The 26,567-nt window shown below is 39.7% G+C and overlaps 1 protein-coding gene across 2 annotated transcripts in view; it reads left to right on the top strand.

The window, feature by feature from the left end:
* The window catches only part of PTPRB (protein tyrosine phosphatase receptor type B), a 106,878-nt gene extending 95,820 nt beyond the window's left edge, over window positions 1-11,058 (top strand). For both annotated transcript variants that reach the window (XM_090273619.1, XM_090273620.1), the window contains 3 exons: window positions 247-382; window positions 6,907-7,027; window positions 9,680-11,058. In XM_090273619.1, the coding sequence (XP_090129745.1) occupies window positions 247-382; window positions 6,907-7,027; window positions 9,680-9,702 (280 nt within the window). In that variant the 3' untranslated portion in view covers window positions 9,703-11,058. The remainder of the gene's footprint in view (window positions 1-246; window positions 383-6,906; window positions 7,028-9,679) is intronic.
* Window positions 11,059-26,567: the final 15,509 nt, after the last annotated feature.

Below are 26,567 nucleotides of genomic sequence, written 5' to 3'. Positions count from 1 at the left end.
TGCATGGAAATGATACACACCAAGTGTAGAGGAGTACTTACCCCTGCTGGATCTGGGGAGGTGAACATAAGTGGTGGAGGCTAGAGCTGTAGGTTATATTTCTTTGAGAGCATGTGGAGCGAAAGAAGTATTTCTATATCCTTCCATAATTTGGAAGGGAAAAGAAAGATTTTGCTAATGTCTGGATATAGTCTTGAAAGGCCAATATAATAAAAAGGCTCAGTCTTCCTTCAATATCTCTTCTAGTGCTGGCGTGGGTAGGACTGGAACCTTTATTGCACTGGACCGAATCCTCCAGCAATTAGACTCCAAAGACTCTGTGGACATTTACGGAGCAGTGCATGACCTAAGGCTTCACAGGGTTCACATGGTCCAGACTGAGGTAAGAGTCACAGGCTGAAGGACACAGACCACCCTCCATGCCTCCCCCTCAAACCTCCCAACTACCCAGGGCTTTAATCTGAGAAGGGAAAATAACTATGACTCATTAGGAAGAAGAAGAGCACTGAATATACAGTTTTTCTAGGACTTGTCATCTTAAAACAAATCTCAGTGACCTTTGAGGATGGCGTGTACAGTTATCTTTACTGAGCTCGTTGCCCGTATTCTGCAGGTGGGTGGTCAGGAAGATAGAGTTTTTAACCAATGCATAGTGCATGGAGAAAGGCCAGGCCAGGCCATCTTGGAGATTATTTTTAGATAGGCTGGTAGGTGAGCAGAAGAACTTCGATTAGTAAAAATGGAACAGATTCTAACCTCTCCTCTAGCCCACTCCAGTGGCAGCTCCCAGCGCTGGAGAGACCAAAGGAGTGTTCAGTGATTGTGAAGGATAAATGCGTCCATTTGTACAGTCTTTTGGCATTTGCAGGGCATTTTTGAACATGTTAACTCATTAAATTTTTACAATAATCAGATAAGAGAATTATTATCTCACATTTCCACGCTAGAAAACTGAAGTTTAGAGTCTAAAGGACTTTAAACAGCAATGAAATGGCCAAAGTGGCACTTGAACCTGTTCTAGGGAACTTAAGCCCTAAGCAGCAAGTTCACTGTCCCACAACCCCTGGGACAGGTCTGTGTTCCCACAAAGACCAAGCACGTCAGTCCCTGCATAACTGCCTTCCATGGCCCAAGTTCTCTTGTCCTTGTGTTTCCCACATAACTCTGCAAAATCCTCTATTTAATTAATTTTTTTTCAATTACACTTCATATTATATTAGTTCCAGGTGTATAGCATAGTGTTAGACATTTTTATAAGTTACATACCCATCCGACACCATTCATAGTTACTACAATATTATTGACTATATTCCCTGTGCTGTATTTGATGCACTCATGACTGTTCTGTAACTGCTAATTTGTATTTCTTAATCTCTTCACCTTTTTTAGCCATCCCCCTCCCCTCTGGCAACCATCAGTCTGTTCTCTGTGTCTATGAGTCTGTTTCTGTTTTGTTCATTTATTTTGTACCTTAGATTCTTCATATAAGTGAAACCATATGGTATTTGTATTTCTCTATCTGCCTTACTCACTGAACACAATACCTTCTCGGTCCATACATGTTGTTGCAAATGGTAAGATTTCATTCTTTTTTATGACCAAACATTGTTTATATCTACCACTTCTTCTTTATCCACTTGTCTATCCATGGATGATTAGGTTGCTTCCATATCTTGGCTATCGTAAATAATGCTACAGTGAACATAGAGATGTACCAGCATCCTCTATTTTTAAAATAATTCCCATGGTCAAAAAAGTGGAAAGTTCTACCTGCTCCTACCTCCTTCTTATAGTTACCACAAATGAGGAAACTGCTCAGGCAGCTGTGCTCCACAAACCCGGGCCTCCTACAGCAAAGCTCCCCTGAGCTTTTCCAAATCCACTATTTCCAAAACCACCTTGCCCACCCCCCAAATTATTTTATTGGGCAGAGCTCATATTCTGTAACACAAGGGTCCCCAACCCCCTGAGCCATGGACCGGTGGTGGTCCATGGCCTGTTAGGAACCAGCCATAGCCACAAGTGAAGTTCACCTGTACTTTAGCTCCTGCCCCCTCCTTCCTGTCTCCGTGGAAGACCTGGTCCCTGGTGCCAAAAAGGTTGAGGACTGCTGCTGTAACACAGTTGGGAAAACACTGGTGTCGCTGCCTCCTGCAGGTAGTGCCACCACCACCATCCTGGGCTGGGAGTACTTTCATTATAGCAATTGTTTTATTAAGGAATTTCTGAAAAATACATAAAAGTAGGAAAAATAGTATTATGAAATTCCATCCACCTAAACTCAAGATTCTGCTGTTATCAGTATTCTGTGTTCTTTTTTCATCTACATCTCACATATGTTTCCATGACCTCAATGAAATATTTTAAAGAAAAATCTACTTATCACATCATTTCATCTTTAAATACTGTGTGTATGAATGTGCAAATTATAAATAAGGACTTTTTAAAATTATGACTACAATATCATTATCACACCTAATTTAATCATAATCTCTTAATATTATCTAATATTCAATCAGTGTTTAAATATCCCTAGTTATCTCAAAATGACTTTTGACACATGGTTTGCATTAGAGTACCAAGTCTATACATTGCATTTAGTTGAAGCCTCTTTTAATCTATAAAATTCTATAATAATTCTCCCTCTAATTTGTTTTCCATACCATATATGTGTTAAAGAAGCCAATTCATTTGTTCTGTAGACTTTTCCACATTCTGGTTGTGGCTGAGCGCTTCTTCATGGTGGTAACGTATCCTCTGTTCCCCATAGTTTTTGTCTGCCATTGTGAGGCTCGATTACATTCAGCTTCCTTTTTCCCACCAAGGCTTCATGGATGGTGCTGAGTACTTCCTGTTGTAGCATATCAGGAGGTACTTCTTGTCTGTGTGTCTCTCTCAGTACTGATGAAATTGACAATGCCTTGATGTCCACTCGGTGTTTGTGTGTGTGTGTGTGTCTGCATGTGTGTGTGTATTCAGACTCCCTAGTTATTGTCAGAGGCTTCTTGAGCTGTGGGTCACTTCCACACACATGCCCCAGAGCTCTGGAGACACATTTGGGCAATGAGCGAGCACTCCCTATTGTAAATATCACTGGGTGACTTCCAGAGCAGGGATAACATGATGTGTCAAAGCTCTCCTTCCTTCTCTGTGGACCTAGCTCCTTATCTTCCCTGCCTCTCTGAGGATTTTGTGGCCCTGTTCCTCAGGTGGCCTTTTCACTGCTGGATTTCCCCGAGGCTCTGTCCACAAGGCACTGCTCTTCTGTCTCTGTCTTTATTCTGTCATGTTCCCCACTCCCATGGCTTCAAGAGCCAGGTGGGTGTCCATGTTTCCCAAATCGCATTCTCTTTTCCCAACATTCACCTATGTACCTGCCTACCGGAAAGCTCTACCTAGAAGCCCTACAGTCATTTCAAACTAAAACAATTCATGATCTGCCTTTGAAAACAAAAAAATTATAACAAGAGCACTGCTGCTCTGGTTCCTTCCCGTTTTAGGTAACAGTCTTTCCATCCACCTTGCCATCCATCTGATTGCCCAGGCTAGGGCTCTGGCTTCTTCTCCTCCAGCTCCCACATTCAAGCAACCACCAAGCCCTGTCAGTTCTAGCCGACATCTTTCTCTTTGTTCTAGACCTTCACCCACTGCCACCGCCCTTGCCCAGTCCTTTCTCAACTCCATTGGGCCTGTGGCAGTAGCCTCCTCATGGGTTTCCTGTCTCCAGTTTCTGTCCTGACAACTCTTCATCACCACTGCCATCAACAACTATGTCAGCTCCCAGCATAAAAGTCTTAGAAAGCCCTCCATCACTTGTAAAGTGAAGTTCAAACTCTCATCTTTGTGTACAAGTCTGTCATCGGGCCCATCTCTCCACTTTTCTATTATAACACTGCTCACTTCATGGCTATTTCTCTCCCTGGACCAGAATCCACTTTGATTCTTCTGTTCATGATTAAATAAACACTGCAGGAAGATAGAAATTTTCTCTCTCCTTTTTTTTTTTTTCCTGTAGCAAATGAAATCCCAGACAAACCCAGATATTATCTGTCTTGCTCTAAGACTCTGCTGAGCATGGGCTGCTCCGACAGCCTCCGAAGCCCTGGCCCCAGTGTGCAGAGTGGTATGATCCACAGCTGCGCCCCCTCGGGCGACTCTTCCAGCAAAGGAGGAAGGATATTCTGATCCCTTGGGTTATTTTTCTGGGTCCATAGAGATAGTTAACCCAATGTTATTCTACCTTATTTGGGATTGAAAGGGATGCAGATTTTCCCAGGTTCTAATAAATATATCAAAGAGCAAGGCTTTCTAAACAAAGGAGTATTAGACAAGGGAGTTGCAAGGGTGTTCCTCCTTCTTTTATGCTGCCTTGGGGCAGATTGACTCTAGAGAGACACTCAGACAGATCAATAAGGGGTTAAAGAACAGTAGTTGATAGTCACAGTCTGTGGACCTAGTCAGCTTCCCTCAAGAAGGCAACAGTGGGATGTTGTAGAACTGGGGATCCCAGTGCCCATTTGGGGTACTGTTTTGGGGGTTTCCCATGACCCATGAACCCTACATTTTAGCTACACCAGAATGCTCAGATTTCAGAATATATGTGCAACTTCATGCTATTTACATCATTTGGAACATCATACTTCTTTGCTCAAATTCTTGCAAATGTCACCTTTTCTCTCTAGCTTAATACTTGGCTCACCCCAGAAGTGAATCTGATTGCTTCTCCTTATGTATGAAGCTTTATACACAATTCTGTCTTATGTTTATCACTTGATAGGTATTTGTTCTCATATCTGCCCGTCTGATAAACTCTGCACATATGAACCATGAAAAGGATTTGTGCCTAATTCTATAAAAATTATCTATTACAACTTTTGGAAAAATTGAATGGAACTGAGGCTTCACCAGTTAGCTAAACAGAGTAAAAAGTGATCTTTTATGAGTGAGGTTCATATATTAGACCTTATCTACTTTTTGTGAATGAAATGACAAGCACATTAACAACTTGAAGGTTTTAATAGTAATCATTTTCCAAGGGACATTCTATTGTCAAAAAAAGAATTTACATTTGAGACAAGGCGAATTAGTGACTGTTAACTGGTTTCAAAGCCCATGGTGGATCATTGTTGAAGAATTTATTAATAAGGCATAACATGGAGGTATTATAGCTTATTCACTGCTGAACACTCAGGTCCCAAAGTAATTTAATATCTCAAAAGAATTGAAAATGTGACTCATACTCTGGATGGGAGGAAGCAGGAAGGTGTCTGTCTGTAATTTGGTAGATTGTTTTCAAGATGAAAAAAAGAGACTACCTATACTAACAACCATTTTCAAGGTAGTAACCTCCTTGAATTTTGAAGACTGAGGTAGCATAAAACCCTAATAACAAGTGTGCAAGAATTGTGAGCAGAAAGGCAGAAAACAGTTAATATTAATGCAAGCCTCGTTATGATTGTTTCATTTCTTTGAGTTGTCCTAATGATTTTATCAGACCTGTGTGATAAAATCCCATGAGTAGATGACTAAGCTAGCTTCCAATCAGGAGCAAAGCCTAGTGAACAATATTTGTTCACTTTTAAAGATAGTTGGTGAGAAAATATCTTATAGTTTCACTCTGTGTCTCAAACCTTTGAAATACTCTAAGGCTGACTACCTTTATCATGAGGGTCCATCTAGTTGACAGCAACACAGTCTTATACCCTATAAGGGTTTAATGGTAACGGATGTTAGCTGTAGAGGAGACCTTTGCCTCCTAATTTGATAGATGGGGATACTGAGCTCCCGAGAAGCCTCATGATTCAATCTTCATGAGACTAAGAGCCCCGCATCCCTTGCATGATGTGTGCTCTTCCTCTCTCCATGGAGCAGTTGCTGTGTCATTAAGGGAGCACAAGACCGAGCACTGAATTTATAGGGACATACGTACCCTTATCGGAGAGCTCAGCTGGCGGTAAGGAATGAGGTCCAACACACAAGTTGAGCTGCCTGTGACTGAACTTCTTCTGTTGTCTGTGGAGGTCTTTGTGGTGTCTTTATAGCCACCAAACACTAACTCATCTACATATATTTGTCTCTATTTTCAAAGTCATTAGTTCTCAGATAGTTGGCAGGGGGTCTGTCCCTATTGTGTAACCCCCTGTAGTTCTCTGCAGTCAGCCAAGAATCTGAGATTCTCCTCTGAGCCAGACTCAAATGCTGAGAGAACGGAGATAGATAAGACACTGAACTTGCCCTCGAAGAACTGAGAGTCCAGTGCTATCTATTGTACACATCTCCTTTTTCTCACTATACTCCCAAAAGGAAGAGCATGAAACAGTAGAGTACACAGTGAAATGATTTTGTCATTCAATAATGCAATACAATTAGGATTCATCTAAGAAAACTGGTATAGTGAAAAGAATATTTGAGGTCACACATTCAAAATAAAATCCTCTAATTCCATTTCTTAGCTGTGTGACCTTGGAAAAGTTACTTATGTGAGTCTCTATTCATATGTATGATTATATCTATGTCACAAGGTTGTCAAAATAATCAAATGAAATAATTTACATAAAATGCATAGCACAGTGTTTGGCATTCATTTGTCTATTTAATAAATATTCATGGAAGACATACTATGTGCCAGGCATAGTAGTAGGCCCTCATAAAACATACTGTATAAATATGTATGCATGTAAGAAAGAATGAATAAACACCACCTTTCTGCCCATTACCGTCATTCTTGTCTCAGTGGTAATAGAAAGCAGTCACTCTTCTATGTACTACAGATCATTAGTGAAGTGATGATCAAGAAATTTACTAACAATATAGGATCTCATTACTGTTCATGTTTTGTGAGAATCTCTCATCTTTTTTATGCTTGAGAAATTGCCCTCCTCTGACATGTTTTCTGCTTTTTCACAGTGTCAGTATGTATACCTGCATCAGTGTGTAAGAGATGTCCTCAGAGCAAGAAAGCTACGGAGTGAGCAAGAAAACCCCTTGTTTCCAATCTACGAAAATGTGAATCCAGAGTATCACAGAGGTAGGAGCTTACTTCGCTAAGTTGTAAGTTAATTTATCAAGGTATGATTGATCTGGAAACCATTAAAGACCAAAGCTCTTCCAGCATGCACCATCTATTTGTTCCTCTACCCTAAGGCTTGAGGAAAACACCCTCAAAGGGTGGCAACGGGGAAGAGAGGCCTTGTGGTGAAGGGCCTCCCACAGTTAAGCACTGACTTCACATGCTCTCTCTTCCTACCGGGCCTCAGATATCCTTTATTACAGACGTTGCTTCACATTTCTTTTCTAAATGCTAAGGCTCACTGCTAGCAAGGATGCTTTGAAATCACAACTGGGAGCTCAAATTACAAAATCCCTTTGTATAAAACCCATATGCATCAAGGTCCTTAATATGTTCTTATCTTGTCACCCTGTATTTCTACTACCACCCTAAGTACTGAAAAACTTCATACATGAAGCTTTTCATAGTCAAAATTTTGAGTGAAAAAACCTAAATGTTTAACAGTGGAGAACTAAGTACAGAATGGTTCATTCACTGAATAAAATATAATGCAATCATTAAAAATTATATTTTTGAGGCTAGTATAACATGGATATTCTTTTTTTTAATTTTCTTTCTTTTTTTTTTTTTTTGGTTTTTCAATTACAGTTGTCCCCTTTTCCCCCAATTTCTCTCTGTCACCCAGCCCACCCCCTCTCCCGCAATCATATCCCTCCCCGTTGTCCATGTCCGTGAGTCTTTTATACAGGCTCTTTAATTAAACCCTTCCTTTACTTATCCCCCTTCTCTCCCTCTCCCCTCCCCCCTATTGACTGCTATTCTGCTCTTTGTTCTATTTAGTTCCTTTGTTTGTGTTGTTCTTTAGTTTCCTGTATTAGGTGATATCATATGGTATTTTTCTTTCTTTGCCTGGCTTATTTCACTAAGCATAATTCTCTCTAGTTCCATCCATGTTGTTGCAAATGGCAGGAGTTCCTTCTTTCTTTCTGCTACATAGTATTCCATTGTGTAAATGTACCACAGTTTTTTGATCCACTCATCTACAGATGGGCACTTAGGTTGTTTCCAGCACTTAGCTATTGTAAACAGTGCTGCAATGAACATAGGGGTGCATAAGTTCTTTTGAATTGGTGTTTCAAGATTCTTCGGGTATAATCCTAGTAGTGGAGTCGCTGGTTCAAAAGGCAGTTCGATTTTTAATCTTTTGAGGTCATTCCATACTGTTCTCCATAGTGGCTGCACCAGTCTGCATTCCCACCAACAGTGCACCAGGGTTCCCGTTTCTCCACATCCTCGCCAGCACTTGTTGTTTGTTGATTTGTTGATGATGGCCATTCTGACTGGTGTAGGATATTCTTATAAATAATTAAGAAAAGCAAAATGTGAAACAAATATACCACAATAGTAAAACAAAGTTCTCTGAACAATAAAATAATATGTATATTTTTTCATTTTATGTGATTTTTTAAAATTTTCTAGAACAAGCATGTAACATTTTTTAATAAAAAAAAAATTCAGTAGGAAAAATAATAAACTTTATAAGGCACTGCTTTGATCAGACAACATTAACTTGAAAAATGAAGGGTCTGCATGCCTTTTCCCACCGCAGACCATCATTAAGACTTAATTTAACACTTAGGTTTATTGTAAATTTGAAGTTACATTTTATTAGTTATTTATTACCACCTAGCAAACTACCCCAAAACTTAGCAGCTTAACTCAATGTTATTATCTCACCATTTCTGTTGATCAGGAATTTGGAAGGAGCTTAGCAAAGTGGTTCTGGCTCAGAGTCTCTCATGAGGCTGCAGTGAAGATAGTGGCCTGGTCTCCCGTCACCTGAAGGCTGGGCTGGAGCTGGAGCCTTCACTTCCAGATGGCTTACTCACAGGGCTGCTGCCCAAGGTCTCAGTCCCTTGCCGCATGGACCCACAGCCGTTTATACATCAGATCATCTCTTTGGGGAGGGGGGCGCAAGCATTATTTCAGAACTATTTTACCTTTATTTCTAAAAGATCTTCAATTTTATTTAGTTCTCTGCACCACCTATACTCACCCACCTAGCCAGTATGTTAATTCGTTGGTAAACTGTAAAGCACCAATACAGAAGGCAGCTGCTGTAGAAAAGAGTCCTTTGTGCATCAGTTAAGCCTTTTGTACTGTAAATAATTACTCTCTAATTTATTTTTATAGTAAATTAAGGTTTTTGCAGGTCAGATTCTTGAAGAAGTTGCAGGAAGCAGGGAGCTATAGGGATCTCGGAGGTTCTTTGACTTGTTTTGACTTGTTCGAGAGCTTCTTCTTCTCTCTCTTGTTTTTTAAAGAATAATCCTGGTTGCTCCTGAAGGAAGCTGACAATGGTATGGCTAACTTCTGAAAACTCGGGTTCAGGTCCTAGCTCTAGAACTATCTAGCATTAAGTAGTGTAATCCCGAAAGATGTGTGCTGCCTCTCCAGGCTGCTGGGCTCGTCTGTGAAACCACTAGTCCCTTCCAATTCTAAATGGTTCTGAATGGAATGACCAAGGTCCCCACAAGGATAGTCTCATCTTAAACTGCATTGAGTTTTAGTCATTTTCGCTAGGCTTTCGCATTTATAATTTTCATGAACAGAACAAACAAGTATGGCACACCCTGTGACAGTCTCTAATTACAGTGTCCTTCCTTTCAGATGCAGGCTACTCAAGGCATTGAGAATATACCCGAAGATATCCTGGATAAAAGCTATTCACTGTGTGATTTTTTTTTTTAAACTCACTTCATGCCCTACATAGGTGCCAGCTATTTCTATTGATACTATATATAATTTATTAATCTGGAGAATTTTAAAGAATTTATATAATTTAAAAGTAACAGATTTTATTGTACATAGTTGTATTTTGTAGTTTCTTCTGTAAATATGTATTTTTTCATAATGTTTAATATTAAGCTTTATATAATATTATTTCCCACACTAAACTGTTCATGGGTTGTTCTACATAAACTAATTCAATCTCTGTATGTGGGGGTGCGGGTGTGGGTGGGGGTGGCTGCAGAGGCAATCCCTGGGCCGTGGTTTTTACCAGTTTCAACATTTACTGAACAGGATAAGGGACAGGGCTGGAGTGGGCACGTAATAGGCTGGCTTTGCCGCTTGCCAGCCTATGAATTTGGGATCCAGAGATTATCCAAATGCCATTTGGACAAATAAGACAGTCATAAAAAGGATTGGGAGGAGGGGGAAGGGATTAAGTAGCACCAAAGCTGAAGGAGGTGGTTGTGCCTGGAGTAGTCACTCTCCCCTCTTTCTCCTGCCAGAGGTTCAAGCCTGGGGCCTGCAGTGCAAGTCTAGGATGCAGGGTGAAGGGTTGTGGTAGAGAAGGTTGTAAACAGAAGTGGTGAACTCCTTATATCAAGAAGAACACCACCTGGAATGCTGGCTGGAAACATGATCAGCATGCAGAGCACCATCCCTAGCGATAGGAGATGACGTCACGACGTCACGGTGTGAAGGGCGAGCAAGCGTGCCCTGACTGTAAGGGATGTGTCGGTAGAAGTACGCACACTCATCTTTGTCTCATTTCCAGCGGGCTGCGCTCCTGGAAAAGCCAAAATTTATGCCAGTCATACTTGTTTTTCCAACAAAAGAAGAGTGTAGTGGCAGATTATACTCCTGATCAAAGGACTTAACATCAAAATTTTTATAGAAATGTTCACAAAGGCCACATACAGTTAATTTTTCTAAAAGCTGAGTGGTGTTTAGTAAAAAATTTCCCAAAAGGCTCTTTTAGTAAATCATTGAGGTCAAAATACACTACATTCTCTACCAAGTTTACCTTCAGTATTTGTGCCTATTTTGACTACACTAAATTTCAGTGAATCAAAAAGTGGGCATTGCCCTCTTCAAGGTCAAGTTCCGAGGGTCTTCCTGGGGAAAATTTGAAAGGCATCTGTGTGAAATTCTCATGGCTACCTGAGAAATGAACCAGGAATGTTGGCCTTTTCTTGACTACAAATTTCTGTGTCATAAACTAAGAATTAGAGATCAAGTTTGTTGATCTCACAGCTTCATTTGAAAAGTGTATGTTTTTGCCACATACCAGAAAGTTCCATAAGTACTATAATGGGTGCAATTGACAGAGTAATTAAAAATCATTAATATATCTAAAATAGTTCTTTGTAATTATAGAAAGCCACACTTAAACCAGGAAAGCTTTCAGAGCTATTTGAGATTTATAACAACAAGAAAACAGTTTGTAGAAATGTGTATGAAGAGTAATAGGAGGATTCCAAGTCTCCACAGTTACACTGTGCTCAACGCCTTCATGAAATGACAGTGTTAGGCTTTGAATCTGTTTTGGGAACTAGGTGGGTCTTCTAAAAATGAAAAAGAACAGCAATTTGTAAGTGTGGCAGGCATACCAACAAGAAGGAAATATAGATCAGATTTATGACATGTGGTGTCTATTAAGAGTAACTTTCCCTACATTGAAAGGTAAAAGCAAGAGAAAAATAAGCAGAATTCTAAACTAATGTTGCTTAGCACAAAGCACATGAATCCATAGAAAGACAAATTCCTTCAGAAAACTTTTATTAAGTGCCTCCAACCTGCTAGGAAGTGTCTAGAAACAACATGTTTCTATTGACATAAAAGAATGCTTCACAATAACAAAGTTAGGATTGTTGCTCCTATTTTCAGGTAAGATTGCAGGAGGGCCTCAATGAGACAGCAAGTTAACCTGGCCAGTCTAGGGCAGAAGCAGCCTTCCCCAGGCACACTGGCAAGTGCTCATGCTACTTCCATAGCACACCACCACTGCATCTAGAAAAGAGATCAATTACTTGCACAAATCAAAAAATTGAAACCATAAAAACCTACACATCTGTAGCAGAAAATAACATTCATATACCCTGATATATCTGGGGTGGAATCAGAGTTGTGGAAATGAGCATGACAAGGGAAAACTATATGTTCTTTTGGTCTAATCCAGAAAATACTTATTCTTATCCTCCACCTATCTAATTTTAAATTTCCTTAGCAACAATTATTTCACTAACTTCCCTCCTGCGGCCACCAAAGACTAAATACATAATCTAGTTTATCTATTAAATTTAAGAAGGGGGAAAACAGCTTTCCTTGACATTCAGCTCAGTTGGCTGCATTTTAATTAAATTCCATCATTTGTTGAGTCTCGGTAAACACTCCATTTCCTGTTGTGGTGGGCATCCTGATGGTGCACCTGTGCCATGCACTTGAATCATCTGTCTCTAAAGTGCTTTTGAGTTAACAAATCTTGGGAGTAGCCTGTCTTGCATCTTAGTAATTATTTATCCAGGTTCTTTATAATTAACTCCTTTAATCTCTACTCATTAAGTCAATTTTGTATTATTATTCTGTTGTTCTCTGGATAACAGCCAATTTTTCAGCTCTTAAATCAGATATTTTAAAGACTCGTATCCCTATCTGGGCCTGCATATATTTGTCCTGAGTAATGTACCGTCCTTTAATTAGATTATGAGGTCCTATTTTTCACTACTTCTCCCCTGCTCCCTTTTGAATACATTTGCTTTCCCAGTCGATATGATTTTATTTTGTTTATTTTATCTTCCCATTTCATATTTTGCAGTCTTTTCAGACTCCATCTATGACCACTTTTAAATACTAAATAACCACAGCACACAGACATTTGGGGGACAATTTTATTTGGGAGGGTCTTCAATTAATTTTTTATGATCTCTTAGAAGAAAACCCAAAATGACATGGGAAAATGATGTAAAACTACTAAGCGGGTGTCCAGCAATATAAAAATAGACCTCATATGTTAATACTTCACTGTCTGATTCTCTAGTCTTAGTGTCTCAGGAAACAGTTTCTTATATTAAACATTCTCGTTATCTTTCGCAAGAAGATTAACTACCATATACTAAATATGCATTCATTTGGCATTCTGGGTTTTTGAGGTTGGAATCCTGAAATCATAGCCTACCAGATCTGATAGTGAAGAGTAGGTCTGAGCCCCAACTCTGGAGTCCTCCAGACTTCAGTTCACACACATGAGGCAGACCAAACTTGACTTGGTGAAAAACAATAGGGAATAAGCTGCTTATTCGAGGTAACAGTTCAAGGACTTGCCAGGTTCCTTTTCACTGAGGAAATAAAAGCAATTGATCAGTGGAAACAGTGGCAAGAAGGTGGCTGTGAGCAAGCCTCTCAACCCTACCTCATTTCTGAAGAGTAAGAGTGGAAAAGGCTCTTATCAGCCCAAATTCACTAGTTTCAAAATATTGTTAACCCAAAATTTCAAATCACATCAGGTATCCAAAGAATGTTTCATATAAAAGGGAAATCTGTAAACAGTGACCACCGAAAGCAAGTGAAATGATGCAAAGAAGGGGAAATATTTGAAAAGCAGATCTAACCAGATATCATCAGGAAGAGAAAATGGTAGCCCTTCTGTGTGTCCAGACTGTTCTTTAAAAATGTCCCATGTTTCTATTAGGACCTATTATCCTTTGGGGAATTTATTCACTTTGATTATGTTGGCCAGATGATTTACCTGATAAAACTATTGAATTGATTCCTTTAGCTTTGTAAATTGACCAGTTTTTTGACTAAATTGATTGATTTTGAAACTCTGAACACATTAGTTTAGATTTTTGTAGTGGATGAGGCCTTTGAAAATGTTTGGCCCTTTTAGTTAAAATGCAGGATACCATTTGATGCAGCCATAATAGCACAGAACTGTTCTGTTCTAAAAATGTTTCTAGCAATGGAAATATTTCTGACTAAAAGAATACTCTTCACTTGTAGGGAGGCCCCCCGGGAATAAATGTATGCAATATAATAAAGCATTTTGTTTTTTTAAAAATAGTCTATATAGATACATTCTTAAAATGAAGAAATTGTTGGTGAATGTTCCTAAAGTAGAGGTTTAGGTAATGGACATAAAAGATATCTGTTAACAGATTTACCAAAGATTATTTTTATAACCTCCATGTCAATGTACATGATCTTATATTAGATACCAAAATAAGTTGTTCAAAACTGTGAATAATGTCCAACAAATGTAATGTGTCCTTTCTAGAACATTCACAAGAAAGGTTAGTTATGGCTGTTTTCTGCCTTAAGTAATTTCTTTTAAGAAATACTATTTTTACCCTAAGAGTTAGTTTTCTGTTATGTTAGAGATGTTGTATTTCAATAACTGAGTAAGTAGATAAGCACCCCAACAAGAAAGGAACCTATGCAATCGTGGCTTTAGATGTTTGTAATAGAGTTGGACAGTATTGCATCTGCAAGCTAGAGGGAGAGTCTGCACTGGCCTTCATGAAATTTCCTAGTCAGTCACACCGACAAGCAGGTGTGCAATGTTCTTATCTGAAGAGTTCTTCATCTCTCATCTTCCAGCAGGATTCATCAGGCTTATAAATTCCTCAAGGACAAGGACAAAGTCTTTAATCTCTCTCTCTTCCTACCTTGTAGAAATTAGTGAACAGCTCATAGATAGTGAACATACACTTTTTGAGTGGAAATTGCTCCTGGTCAAATACTTTGATTGGTAAGTGGTCAGTATCTAATAATACAATTGCCCACAGAGGTTCATCTAACTGTTCTTGATTTGTGTGAAGCTTAAATAAATAAGGTAAATAAATCCAGCAACTGAACTTATTATGTTCTATAATAGAGCACTTTTATGTTTTTAATATCATGTATTCTTTCTCTGTAAATCTGGTTATTTAAAATGGCAGTAGATGATGCTATTTTTTCATACTATAGTACCTCCCCTACAGTGTTGTGTTTCTAACCAACTCTGTGTGAACAAAGAACTTCATTAGTATTTCTATTTAAATTATGTATTTGCTTAATATATTTTCACATTTGTAACTGTGGTCAAAAATTCTATATGGTATCTTACACAGCTTCTCAGTAATACAGGAATAAAACTGCTATTTGTTCAAGGAAAGTGTCCTGTATTCTATTCAGCTGTTTCTCATTTATCAATTTCTGCCATCCTTCTGCTCACGAGAAAGGTCAAAAGTGACTGTTTTTAAATGAGAAGAATTTTCTAGGCCATTATCATAAAGAACATGGTGATCTTAACCTTTATTCCTGTGAGTGCTAGGTTGGTTACCTAGGGTATTATGTACATAGAATAGACTCTCAAGTTGACTGTCTCCAACTAAATTTTTCTTTTTAGTTCTTCAGTCCATTAGCAACCAACTGTCAATGATTACCCACAGTGTTGGTATATTCTTAGGGGCGCTGCCCCAGCACGAGCCCTTCACTGACACTCATACATTAGTGGGTGGTGTGATATTCAGTGAAGAGCCTCTGTGCCGATTTCCAGAAGTATTATTTTGCCCTTTTGCTTTTTTCATATTTCAGTTGAAAAATCAGTGTCCTTCACAATTTCAGTATTTCATTTTCCATCACTTACAGATATCTTTATTTTTTTAAATGTACAATAATAGATTTATATATTAAATCAAAGCAATCCTTTTCAACACAGTTTTTGAATTTAAATAATTAGGTCAACAAGACAATTTGACCTATGAGGCTAGATGTTTTTTTTCCAAAGTAGCTGTTTGTCTCATGAAATTTCCTCTTCAAGAAAAAGAGAGCCCTGGCCAGGTGGTTCAGTTGGTTAGCGTGTTGTCCTGATACACCAAAATTGTGGGTGTGATCCCTGGTCAGAGCACATAAAAGAATTAACCAATGGATGCATAACTAAGTGAAAGAACAAATCCATGTCTCTCTCACTCTCCCTCTCTCTCTCTCCCCTCCCTCTCTCTAAAATCAATAAAAATATTGCAATTTGAAGTAATAACTTAGTAATTTTGCTGATACATCCTAGGTAATCATAAGATGTTAGAGCTAGAAAGGCAACCTTAGGGGTGAACAATGAAAAACACCAAAACCCAAGTTTAAATGTTATATAGCAAAATAAGACAATGCTGAATTTCACCTGGTCTTCCTATTACTCACTGGAAGCACTTGCCTACACATAAACATAGACAAATATGAAAACTGCTCTGAATCCAGTGAATGCAACAACCATCTTCAACCTGGAGACAGAAACTTCAGTAGAACTTTCAGTGTTTATCTTATTTTTGTATTTTGTATGTCTGGAGACATCCATTTGTTAAGCAAATATCAGAATGTATTTTACAGTCATACCTTAGCAAAGTCATCACAATGTTAAAGCGGAAAAATTTTTTCTTTTACATACTTTTTTCAGTTATAGTTAGCATACAATATTATATTAGTTTCAGCTGTACAACCCAGTGATTAGACATTATATAACTTATGAAATTATCATTCCAATAAAGCTAGTACCCATCTGACACCACACATAGTTATTACAATATTATTGAATTCCTGTGCTATACTTTACATCCCCATGACTATTCTGTAACAACCAATTTGTACTTAATATCTTCACCTATCTCCCCAACCTCCTTCCCATCTTGAAGAAAACCCTTTAACATTTCTTGTAATAAAGGTTTGGTGATGATGAACCCCAAGCTTTTTCTTCTCTAAGAAGCACTTTATCTGTCCTTTGAGTCTAAATAATAACTTTGCTGGGTAGCATAACCTTGACTGTAGGTACTTGTTTTTCATCATTTTGAATATTTCTTGCCAATCCCTCTGGCCTGCAAAGTTTTTGTTGAGAAATCAGCTGACAGTCTTATTGGAGCTTTCTTGTAGATAACTAACTTTTGCCTTTAAACTGTGGCATTTTAATTATGAGGTGTCTTGGTGTGGGCCTCTTTGTGTTTATTCTGTTTGGAATATTTTGTGCTCCCTGGATGGGTGTATCTATTTTCTTCATCAGATTAGGAAAGTTTTCACATAGGTTTTCAATTCTTTGCTCTCTGTCTTCTCCTTCTGGCACCCCATGATGCAAATGTTGGTACACCTGAAGTTGTCCCAGAGGCTCCTTACACTATCCCTTTTTTTTTTTTTTTATTCTTTTTTCTTTTTGCAGTTCTGACTGGGTGTTTTCTGCTCTCTTATCTTCCAAATCTCTGTTTTGATACTCTGCTTCATCTATTCCACTGTTGATTCCCTGTAATGTATTCTTTTTTTTTAAGTATATTTCATTGGTTATGCTGTTACAGTAGTTCCATTTGTTTCCCCTTTGCTCCCCTATGCCCAATACTAACCTCCCCTCCAGCAATCCCACCCCCCTTAGTTCATGCCCATGGGTCGTGCATATAAGTTCTTTGGCTTCACCCTTTCCTGTATTATTCTTAACTTCCCTCTATTTTGTACCAACCAATTATGCTGCTTAATCCCTGCACCATTTCCCCATTTTCCCCCCTTCCTGCTCCCAGCTGACAACCCCCTAAATGATCCCCATACCTATGATTCTGTTCTTGTTCTGGTTTGCTTAAATTTTGTTTTTAGTTTTTAGATTCAGTTGTTGATAAGTGTGACTTCATTGTCATTTTAATGTTCATGATTTTGATCTTCTTTTTCTTAAGTAAGTCCATTTGACATTTAAGATAATAATGGCTTGGTGATGATGAACTCCCTTAGCTTTACCTTGTCTTGGAAGCACTTTTTCTGCCCTTCCATTCTAAATGATAGCTTTGCTGGATAGAGTACTCTTGGTTGTAAGTTATTGCTTTTCATCACATTGAATACTTCTTGCCAGTCCCCTCTTGCCTGCAAAGTTTCTTTAGAGAAGTCAGCTGATAGTCTTATAGGCACCCCTTTGTAGGTAACTCTGTTTTTCTCTTGCGGCTTTTAACATTCTCTCTTTATCGTTAACCTTTGGCGTTTTAATTATGATGTGTCTTGGTGAGGTTCTTTTTGGGTCTAGCTTGTTTGGGACTCTCTGTGCTTTCTGGACTTGTATGTCTATTTCCTTCACCAAATTTGGGAAATTTTCCTTCATTATTTTCTCACATAAGCTTTTAATTTTTGGCTCTTCCTCTTCTCCTTCTGGCACCCCTATGGTTTGGATGTTGGTATGTTTAAAGTTGTCCCAGAGGTTCCTCAGCCTCTCCTCATTTTTTTTTTCAATTCTTGTTTTCTCATTCTGTACTGGTTTACTTTTGTTTTTTCTTCCTTATATTCCAAATCATTGCTATGAACCCTGGTTTTTTTCCCTCCATCATTGGTTTTGTGTGGATTTTCCTTCATTTCATTTAGTGTAGCCTTCACTTCTTCTCTTAAGCATTTCCCATACTCAAGCATATCTGTCAAGCCTGTGAGCATCTTTATCAGCAGTGTTTTGAACTCTGCATTTGTTAGGTTGGCTACCTCCTTGTCTGTGAGGTTGGCTATCTCCTCATTGCTTAGTTTTCCAACTGGAACCTTGATCCATTCCCCCTTTTGGGCCATACTTCTCTGTCTCCTCATCTTACCAGGCTCCTGTGTTTGTTTGCCTCTGTGTCTTAGGTAGAACTGTCACACCTGTTACCTGAAATATTATTGAATAGAAAAGGAAAGAGCATAATTTTACAGCATAATACTATTGTAAAATATTATTAAAGTTAATTAAACCAAACTGCTTAAAATCCAGAAGAGGTTCTACAACTGGATTTTGAAAAAATTAACAAGGCATTTGATATTGCCAATAAAAGGAGCATTTATAACAGAAGAGTGAAACTTAACTAGTAAAACTCAAGCTTGAGTAATAGAGAAAACCATGCAGGAACAGTTAGTTCTGTGTAGGAATTAACAAACGAGGTAACAAACTCCAAAAGTCACACTCACTAAAATATCTCCCAACCCAGTATCTCCCAAGGAAAATTCTACTGATACTATTTTGTAGAGAATGAATGATCTGAGTAGAACTTGCATAGAACTTTCTTCCTGGGGTTTTTTGGAATTATGCAAGAACCTCTATGTAAATTATGTTAATTTAAGTTACTTCCCTCTGTTTTGGAGTTCTTGACCTCCCCTAAAATTTTTTGCATTATCTTAGTCTTTAAGAAAGAGCTAGCAATGAAATATGTTTCCTGTCTCCACTACCCTGCTGCAAGCCTTTGGTGGCCAAGAAGATTTTATGTCCTATGGCTTGCCAAGGAGCTAAGGCCAAAAACAACAATAACAGAAATCAACAACAAAACACTGACAATACAATTATAGAAAGAAAGGGAACTGAGCGTTGCAAAGTTCAAAAGCCAGGGAACATTTTTAAATTCAACTTCAATCAGAAAATACCATTAAAAACATATAAATTAAAATTTTGAGCTGTATTTTATTCCTAAATAAATTTCCAATGACCCGACTCAGGATTCACCCAAGTAATAGATGTTACTTCCCAACTCATTACAAATGGCTAGGGGAGGAGACAATGGTCTACTTGGAAAAACAAAACATCAGCAATAAATAAAGCCAAACTGTGACAGAAGAGAAATGAAATGAAGGATCCTGCTTTGGTGGAAGACTATGAGGAGAAGACAATGGGGGAATAAAAATTAAAGTTGAGAGCTAGACTCTAAAGGAGCTATGGAGAGTCTTAGGTCTCTTGTAGCAGATGTTCAAATTTAACCCAGGAGGGAGACATCCCAAGTCCTGCATGAAGAGCTATAAAGAAGAGTACGGCATGTTTAGTCTCGAGGATGACCACTAAAAGTTGTAACATTTAGACAGTGTTTTTTACTTTTAAAAAGCATTCAAGGCTGTTGTCTCTTCGAGTGCCTTCGTAATAACAGATCAGTGAATGTCCCTACTATAGATATAGAAGTAGAGAAAACCAAGGTTCTGCCCAGCATTTAGCAGAAGAATAGAAACAACAGCAAATGCAGATTAAGTGCTGTTTACTAAAGGATATATATATATATATATATATATATATATATATATCATACAGTGCCAAAGCTCAGTTTCTAATCCGTCTGAATTCAAAATTTGACTGCATAACCTCTATTTCAGATTTTTTTAAATTTAAAGTTTATTTTTTACTATATCAGAAGCCTCAAAAAAAATATGGATGTGACCTGCCTTGACCTCTAAGACTGCTGCTGGGAAGATCCCTAACTTGTCTCCCCAAACTCCCTTCCTCCGCATCATTACTTCTACATCTGTAGAGATAGTTTTCATTGCCCGTGGCATATTATAATGAAGTTATTTGTTCAGATTTCCCTACCAGACTGTGAGCTGATTGATAACAGGTACTCCAAGGCACTAAGCACACAAATTGGAGGCTGATCCTAGATATTATGATAATAATACAGTAATTTATAATACTAACAAAGTGCCTGACATTCTTCATTCCATTGTAACATATTTTAATTGACTCAATCCTTCCCAAAACACAATCCTCATGTCAAAAACAGTGAGACGGGAAACTGAGACATAGAGGTCACAGCCAGTAAATGGCAGGGCCAGGATTCACCCCCAGGCAACCCGACTTCAAAGCAGGAGTGCTCAAGCACTCTATCAAGGTCCTCAGCTTTAGCCTATATCAGGATCACCTGGAGAGCTTGCTATTTAAACACAGATTCTGGGCTCCATCCATAGTTTCTAAATCAGTAGATTTGTACTATGCTCTGCTGTTATAAAAAGATAATGAAGCAAAAATTTTAAAGTTATTTCATCAGATTCTTTGATGGTGATCTATTTAAGCAAATTAAATGTGTAACCATATTACAGAATAGAAGTTAGCACCTTTTTTAAAGGAACCAATTCTAAAGAGGACTTTGTAGACTTCCAGTCAGGTTGGTGGCATAGGCAGACATGGCTTGCCTCTTTGAACAACCACATCAAAATTATAGCTAAAATATAGAACAACCATGACTCGGATCTGCCAGAAATTGAGTTGAATGGAAGTCTGACAACTACAGAATTGAAGAAACCACATCCATCCAGACTGGTAGTGGAGCGCAGATGCAAAACAGGCTGGTGCCTCACCCACATGTGGTGGATAAAAATTCAGGAGGAATATCTTGGGAGTGAGGAGTCCCAACCCCACATCAGGTCCCCTAGCCCAAGGTTCCAGTGCCAGGAAGATAAGTTGCCACAACTTCTGGCTGCCAAAACCAGAGGAAAATGAGTCAGTGGAAGAAACTGCTGGAACCCCAAGAAGTTCCTCTTAAAGAATCCACACGGACTTCCGGCCAAGATGGAGGCTTAGACGGACACGCTAGGTCTCCCTCTACAACTAGAGAGGAATACAACTACTTCAAAACAAAGGATAACTAGAAATTCCAGAAAATAAAACTACACGGAAGCCCAACATATGAAGTTATAAACCAGCGGTGCCATTTGGGCAGGTAAGAGTTAAAGAGGGCAGTGCTGTTTGCGGTCGCACCTGGACAGCGGCGGGGCGGCGAGGAATCCCGGCCCTGGCGGTGCGCGACCCCGGCGAGGAATCCCGGATCCATCAAGCCCCTGGCGGTGCGCGACCCCGGCGAGGAATCCCGGCTGCGGCCAAGCCCCTGCCGGTGCGCGACTCCGGCGCTGGGGAGAGCGGCCGCCGCATCGCCTTGAACAGTGAGGCCCAGGGGGGCGGGAGGACGGATCCCGGTCTCCTAGCTGAATAACTGTGTGAATCCATCTTGGACCCCCGCCCCCAAAGAAAGCACCACAGGGCTGCGAAATAGGTCGCGGACAGGCAGGCGCCGGTCGCTGATTTGTGACGCGTACACAGGCACTGCCCCGGACAGCCGGCCCAAGAAAACAAAACGCATCTGTCAAAATGAGGCAGACAACTATAGAAATCCCGGTGACACAACTCACCAGGCAGCAGATAGAGAACCTGACAGATGAACAGATAAGAAACCTGTCAGAGGCTCAGTTCTGGGCCATTGTTATCAGGTGGCTTACAGAATTCACAAAAGAGCAGGAAAAAGATATGAAAGAAGCGAAAAACTTTCATAACGAAAGGAACAAAACCGCATACGAGACAGAAGGAAAGGAAATAAAATCCAGAGTTGATTTCAACAAACTGGAATATGGAGAAGAAACAAGCAGTCAACCAATGCAGCGAGAGGAAATGGGAAGCAACAATGAAAGGATCAGAAACCTCTGGGACAGCTATAAAAGGCCCAACATAAGAATCATTGGTTTGCCAGAGAATGAGGAAGATGAACTAGAACTTGAAAAAATGAGTGAAAATATAATAAAGGAGAACTTCCCAGACTTGGGGAAGGGAATAGACTTGCAGGTCCAGGAAGCAAGGAGAGTTCCCAAGAGACTGGACCCAGGGAGAACCACTCCAAGACACATTATAATCAAAATGTCAAAAATTAAAGATAAAGAGAGAATCTTAAAAGCAGCAAGAGAGAAGAAAAGAATTATGTACAAAGGGGTCCCAATTAGACTATCAGCTGATTTCTCAAGGGAAACCCTACAGGCAAGAAGAGACTGGCAAGAAATATTCAAAGTAATGAAAATCCAAAACCTACAACCACGAATACTCTATCCAGCGAAATTGTCATTCAGAATAGAAGGACAGAGAAAGTGTTTCCAGGACAAAATAAAACTGAAAGAGTTCATTAGATCCAAACCACTGTTATATGAGATGTTAAAGGGACTGGTTTAAAAAAAAAAAAACAGAAGCTAGGGAGATGAAACAAAGGCAAACTAAATAGGCAACGAGAGTGGAAGAGGAACTGTGGGTACGGGAAGCATATTGGGGGGAGGTCAACAGGGAGGGGGAATGGGGAAAGGGAGGGAGATGATATAGGAATTGGGGATCAAGGTAGGAGGGAATGGAATAGACGGAGAGAGGTTGGGAGGAACTGTATGCACAACTAATGGACATAATCTAAAAGGGGGGGACAACTGGAGGGAGGGGGGCCACCGGGTGGAGGGGAGCAGAGGGAAGGGAAATTGGCACAAATGTAATATTTTAATCAATAAAACACATTAAATCTGAACAAAAAAAAAAAAAAAAAAGAATCCACACAAGGACTCATAGACTCAGACTCACTCCCTCTGAGCTACAGCACCAGGATAGCACCTTGAAAGGCACCAGTGGCACACAGGGAGGAACTGAAGTATCTGGCACCAAGGTAAACAGAAGCCATTGTCCCTTTTCTAAACCCTCCTCCCAAAGAGCCAGCAAGTTGGTGCCATATCTGAGACTCCATCAACCTGGCTAACACTATTTGACCTGCCTTGGAGATCCCCAGAACCTCTGCCCCTCCCAATTTACAGGCCTACCCAAGCTGCCTTTCCTATGAATGGCTGCTCTTGGCTCATGCTTCACAACTTCTTAAATCCTAAAAAAAAGCAACAGCTGGCCTCAGTGAGCCTGAGGCCCGACACTAACAGCAGCCAGCCTAGATTCACAGCTTCGCTTTGCCTGGGAATCTCAAGCCTAGCACAAGTAGCAGCCATCTCAAATTATTTTGTAGCTGAGGCAGGGTGCCCCCAGGAAAAACACAGGTGGAGGTTGACCTTAGCCTGCACCATCTGGGAAACCCCAGGGCCAGCATACCAAGTGGACAACTACAAACCACATCATAAGACCACCACCCTGCCTCTGCACAGCTGATCCTCCACAGAGGGTGGAGGTTGGTGGTAAGTGGTTACAGCCAATCCTTGCCCCGGACTGGCCTGGGTATGTACCTCTCAGTGATCTGCCAACAGCAACCAAGGCTCAACTACAAGAGGACGGTGTACTCAGTCCACATGAAGGGCATACCTTGAGTACCCAGCTTGGGTGATAGGGGAGACTATGCTACTGGACCCTACAGGACACCTACTACATTAGGCCACACTACCAAGACATGGAGTCGAAGCAGCTCTACCTAATCATAGAAACAAACACAGCGAGGCTGCCAAAATGAGGAGACAAAGAAACATGGCCCAAATAAAAGAGCAGATCAAAATTGCAGAGAAAGGGCTAAACAAAATAGAGATAAGCAATCTATCAAATGCAGAGTTCAAAACATTGGTTATAAGGATACTCAAGGAACTTAGTGAGGACCTCAGCAGCATAAAAAAGATCCAGTCAGAAATGAAGGATACACTAATTGAAATAAAGAACAATTTACAGGGAAACAACAGTAAGTGAATGAAGCCAAGAATCAAATCAATGATTTGGAACATAAGGAAGCAAAAAAAAATACCAATCAGAACAACAAGAAAAAAAAATAATCCAAAAAAATGAGGAGAGTATAAGAATCCTCTGGGACAATTTCAAGAGGTCCAACATTTGCATCATAATGGTGCCAGAAAGAGAAGAGAAAGAGCAAGAAATTGGTAATATATTTGAAAAAAATAATGAAAGAAAACTTCCCTAATTTAGTGAAGGAAATAGACATACAAGATAAGGAAGCACAGAGCGTCCCAAACAAGATGGGTGCAGAGGCCCACTCCAAGACACTTCATAATTAAAATGCCAAAGGTTAAAGGTAAAGAGAGAATCTTAAAAGCAGCAAGAGAAAAGAAGTTAGTTACCTACGGGGGAGTTCCCATCAGACTGTCAGCTGATTTCTCAAAAGAAACTTTGCAGGCTAGAAGGGATTGGCAAGAAATATCCGAAGTCATGAAAAGTGGAGACCTACAGCCAAGGTTGCTCTACCCAGCAAAGCTATCATTTAGAATTGAAGGGCAGATAAAGAGTTTCCCAGAAAAGAAAAAACTACAGGAGTTCATCATCATCAAACCATTATTATATAAAAAGTTAAAGGGACTTTTTTAAGAAAAAGAAGAGCAAAACTATGAACAATAAAATGGCAAAAAATACAAATCTATCAACAATTGAGTAAAAAACCAAAGAAACTAAGCAACAAGAAGAACAGAGACAGAATCTTGGATACAGAGAGTGTTCTGATTGTTGCCAGATGGAAGGGGGTTGTGGGGGAAATGAGTTTGAAGAGGTGAGGGGATTAAAGAGTACAAATATGTAGTTACAGAATAGCCATGGGGATATAAAGTACAGTATGGGAAATGGAGTAGCCAAATAACTTATACACATGACCCATGGGCATGAACAATGGTGTGGGGATTGCCTGAGAGAGTACGGAAGGCTGGGTGGAGGGGGCCAAAAGGAGAAAAATCAGAACAACTGTAATAGTATAATCAATAATATATCATTAAAAATTAAAAAAAGAGGACTTTGTAAAGACTTGAGTTCTCATTTGTAGTTGGCCTTTTCTTTGGAAGATCTGAGTCTGATAGATCTGGGTTCAGAAACCCCTTCTGACAAGCTTGCTGTTCGCACCTACTTTACAGTGAGGTATTTCCACCTACTTTACAGTGAGAAAAAGGGTCCAGAGAAATAAATAACTGCTGAAGTTGCTGAGTCAGCATACAGCCTTTCCAGAACATCTCTCCTAAGAATAGGCTGAGCTCAGGACAAAATATCCCCTGATCAACTATCTGATTACACCATCCCAGCTCAGCCCACCCCCACCCCCACAGCCAGTTCAGTCTAGCCTGTTTATTCCCCTCTCTAAAAGAGATCTCCCTGATCTTCAAGATGCTTGCAGATCTCAAGATTGGAGCATTGCCGCCTTGCAATGATTCCCTTACCTCCGTTAACATCACCCCCCATCCTGTTTGCAATACTGTAATCCTTTCATATAAAGTGCCTTCTTATCTAAATCTGGAATCTTTTGTATTTGCTACCATTTGGGGGTTTGCCTGGAAATGCATGTAATTTGTCACTTACATGGACTCCTAGATATCCATTTAGGCATAATCCAAAACCAGCATCTTCAAACAATAACTGATCCCCCTGAATTACAATTAACAGGAGCTTTGAGTGCTTGCTTCTACAATTTGTGACTTTCGGGGATGTGACTACATCATGATTTGTAATGAAAACCCAGGGTAAATTTCCCCAAGAATGCTACAGATCCCCACAGAGCTAGCTCCTCTATGGGTGTACAGTAGACAGGCCGGTTTAATGCACTGGGCACTCGTAAATCTCTGAAGACCGATGCAGTTTTCTGAAGCTGATTATACAAAAAGCCTATCTAGGTTAAGAGAGTGTCTTACAGCTGACCTTTCCCAAGTAGTTTTGAGATGCTTTAATCTGCTCTGCACCATCCTGCCCTCACCACGTGGTTGATGGAATATTTGGATCAGCACCCCATTCCACATCAGACATCTGTCAGAGAAAGCACTTCCTTTTGCTGATGTAACTATTCTCTGCCTATACCTTCCACTCATTGACCCATTCATAATGTCCCCCAGGCTGTGTGACTTTACTTGGGGATAGGGTTGTTGCAAATGTAATTAGTTAAGAAGAGGTCCCCTAACCATTCTGGGAAATAGGGCAGGTCAGCTAAACACAGAGCTAGTAAGGCTCCAACACCACCGTTGTGCATTTCAAATGTCTTTTGCCAAAATGGGATTTATAACTCATGAAATTTATCAGTACTTCTTGAATTTTCAAAAAATGAGGTAATAGTTTTCTTATATTGACAAACTGGCTGCTCCTACAAAATGAGTCATTTGAATTAGAACATTAATTTAATTGAGCAACCTGGTCCACACCATAGAATTGCCATTACTCTGTCCCTACAAGATCATCTCAAAAAAAGTCCTGACAGTCAGTTATAGTAGTAATAGCTTAGGCTTCCTTCTTCCCTCCCCAACCCCGACTCTCGGATCCTGCAGGTAATAATGTCCCTTTGGAAGAATGTTCAATATGAGAGTCTGC

The sequence above is a fragment of the Furipterus horrens genome, unplaced genomic scaffold (genome assembly GCF_987537825.1).
Source record: "Furipterus horrens unplaced genomic scaffold, mFurHor1.1.pri manual_scaffold_4, whole genome shotgun sequence".
Classification (NCBI taxonomy): Eukaryota; Metazoa; Chordata; class Mammalia; order Chiroptera; family Furipteridae; genus Furipterus; species Furipterus horrens.
The sequence above is the reverse complement of the archived record's forward strand: the minus strand, read 5'-3'. Positions and strand labels throughout refer to the sequence as shown.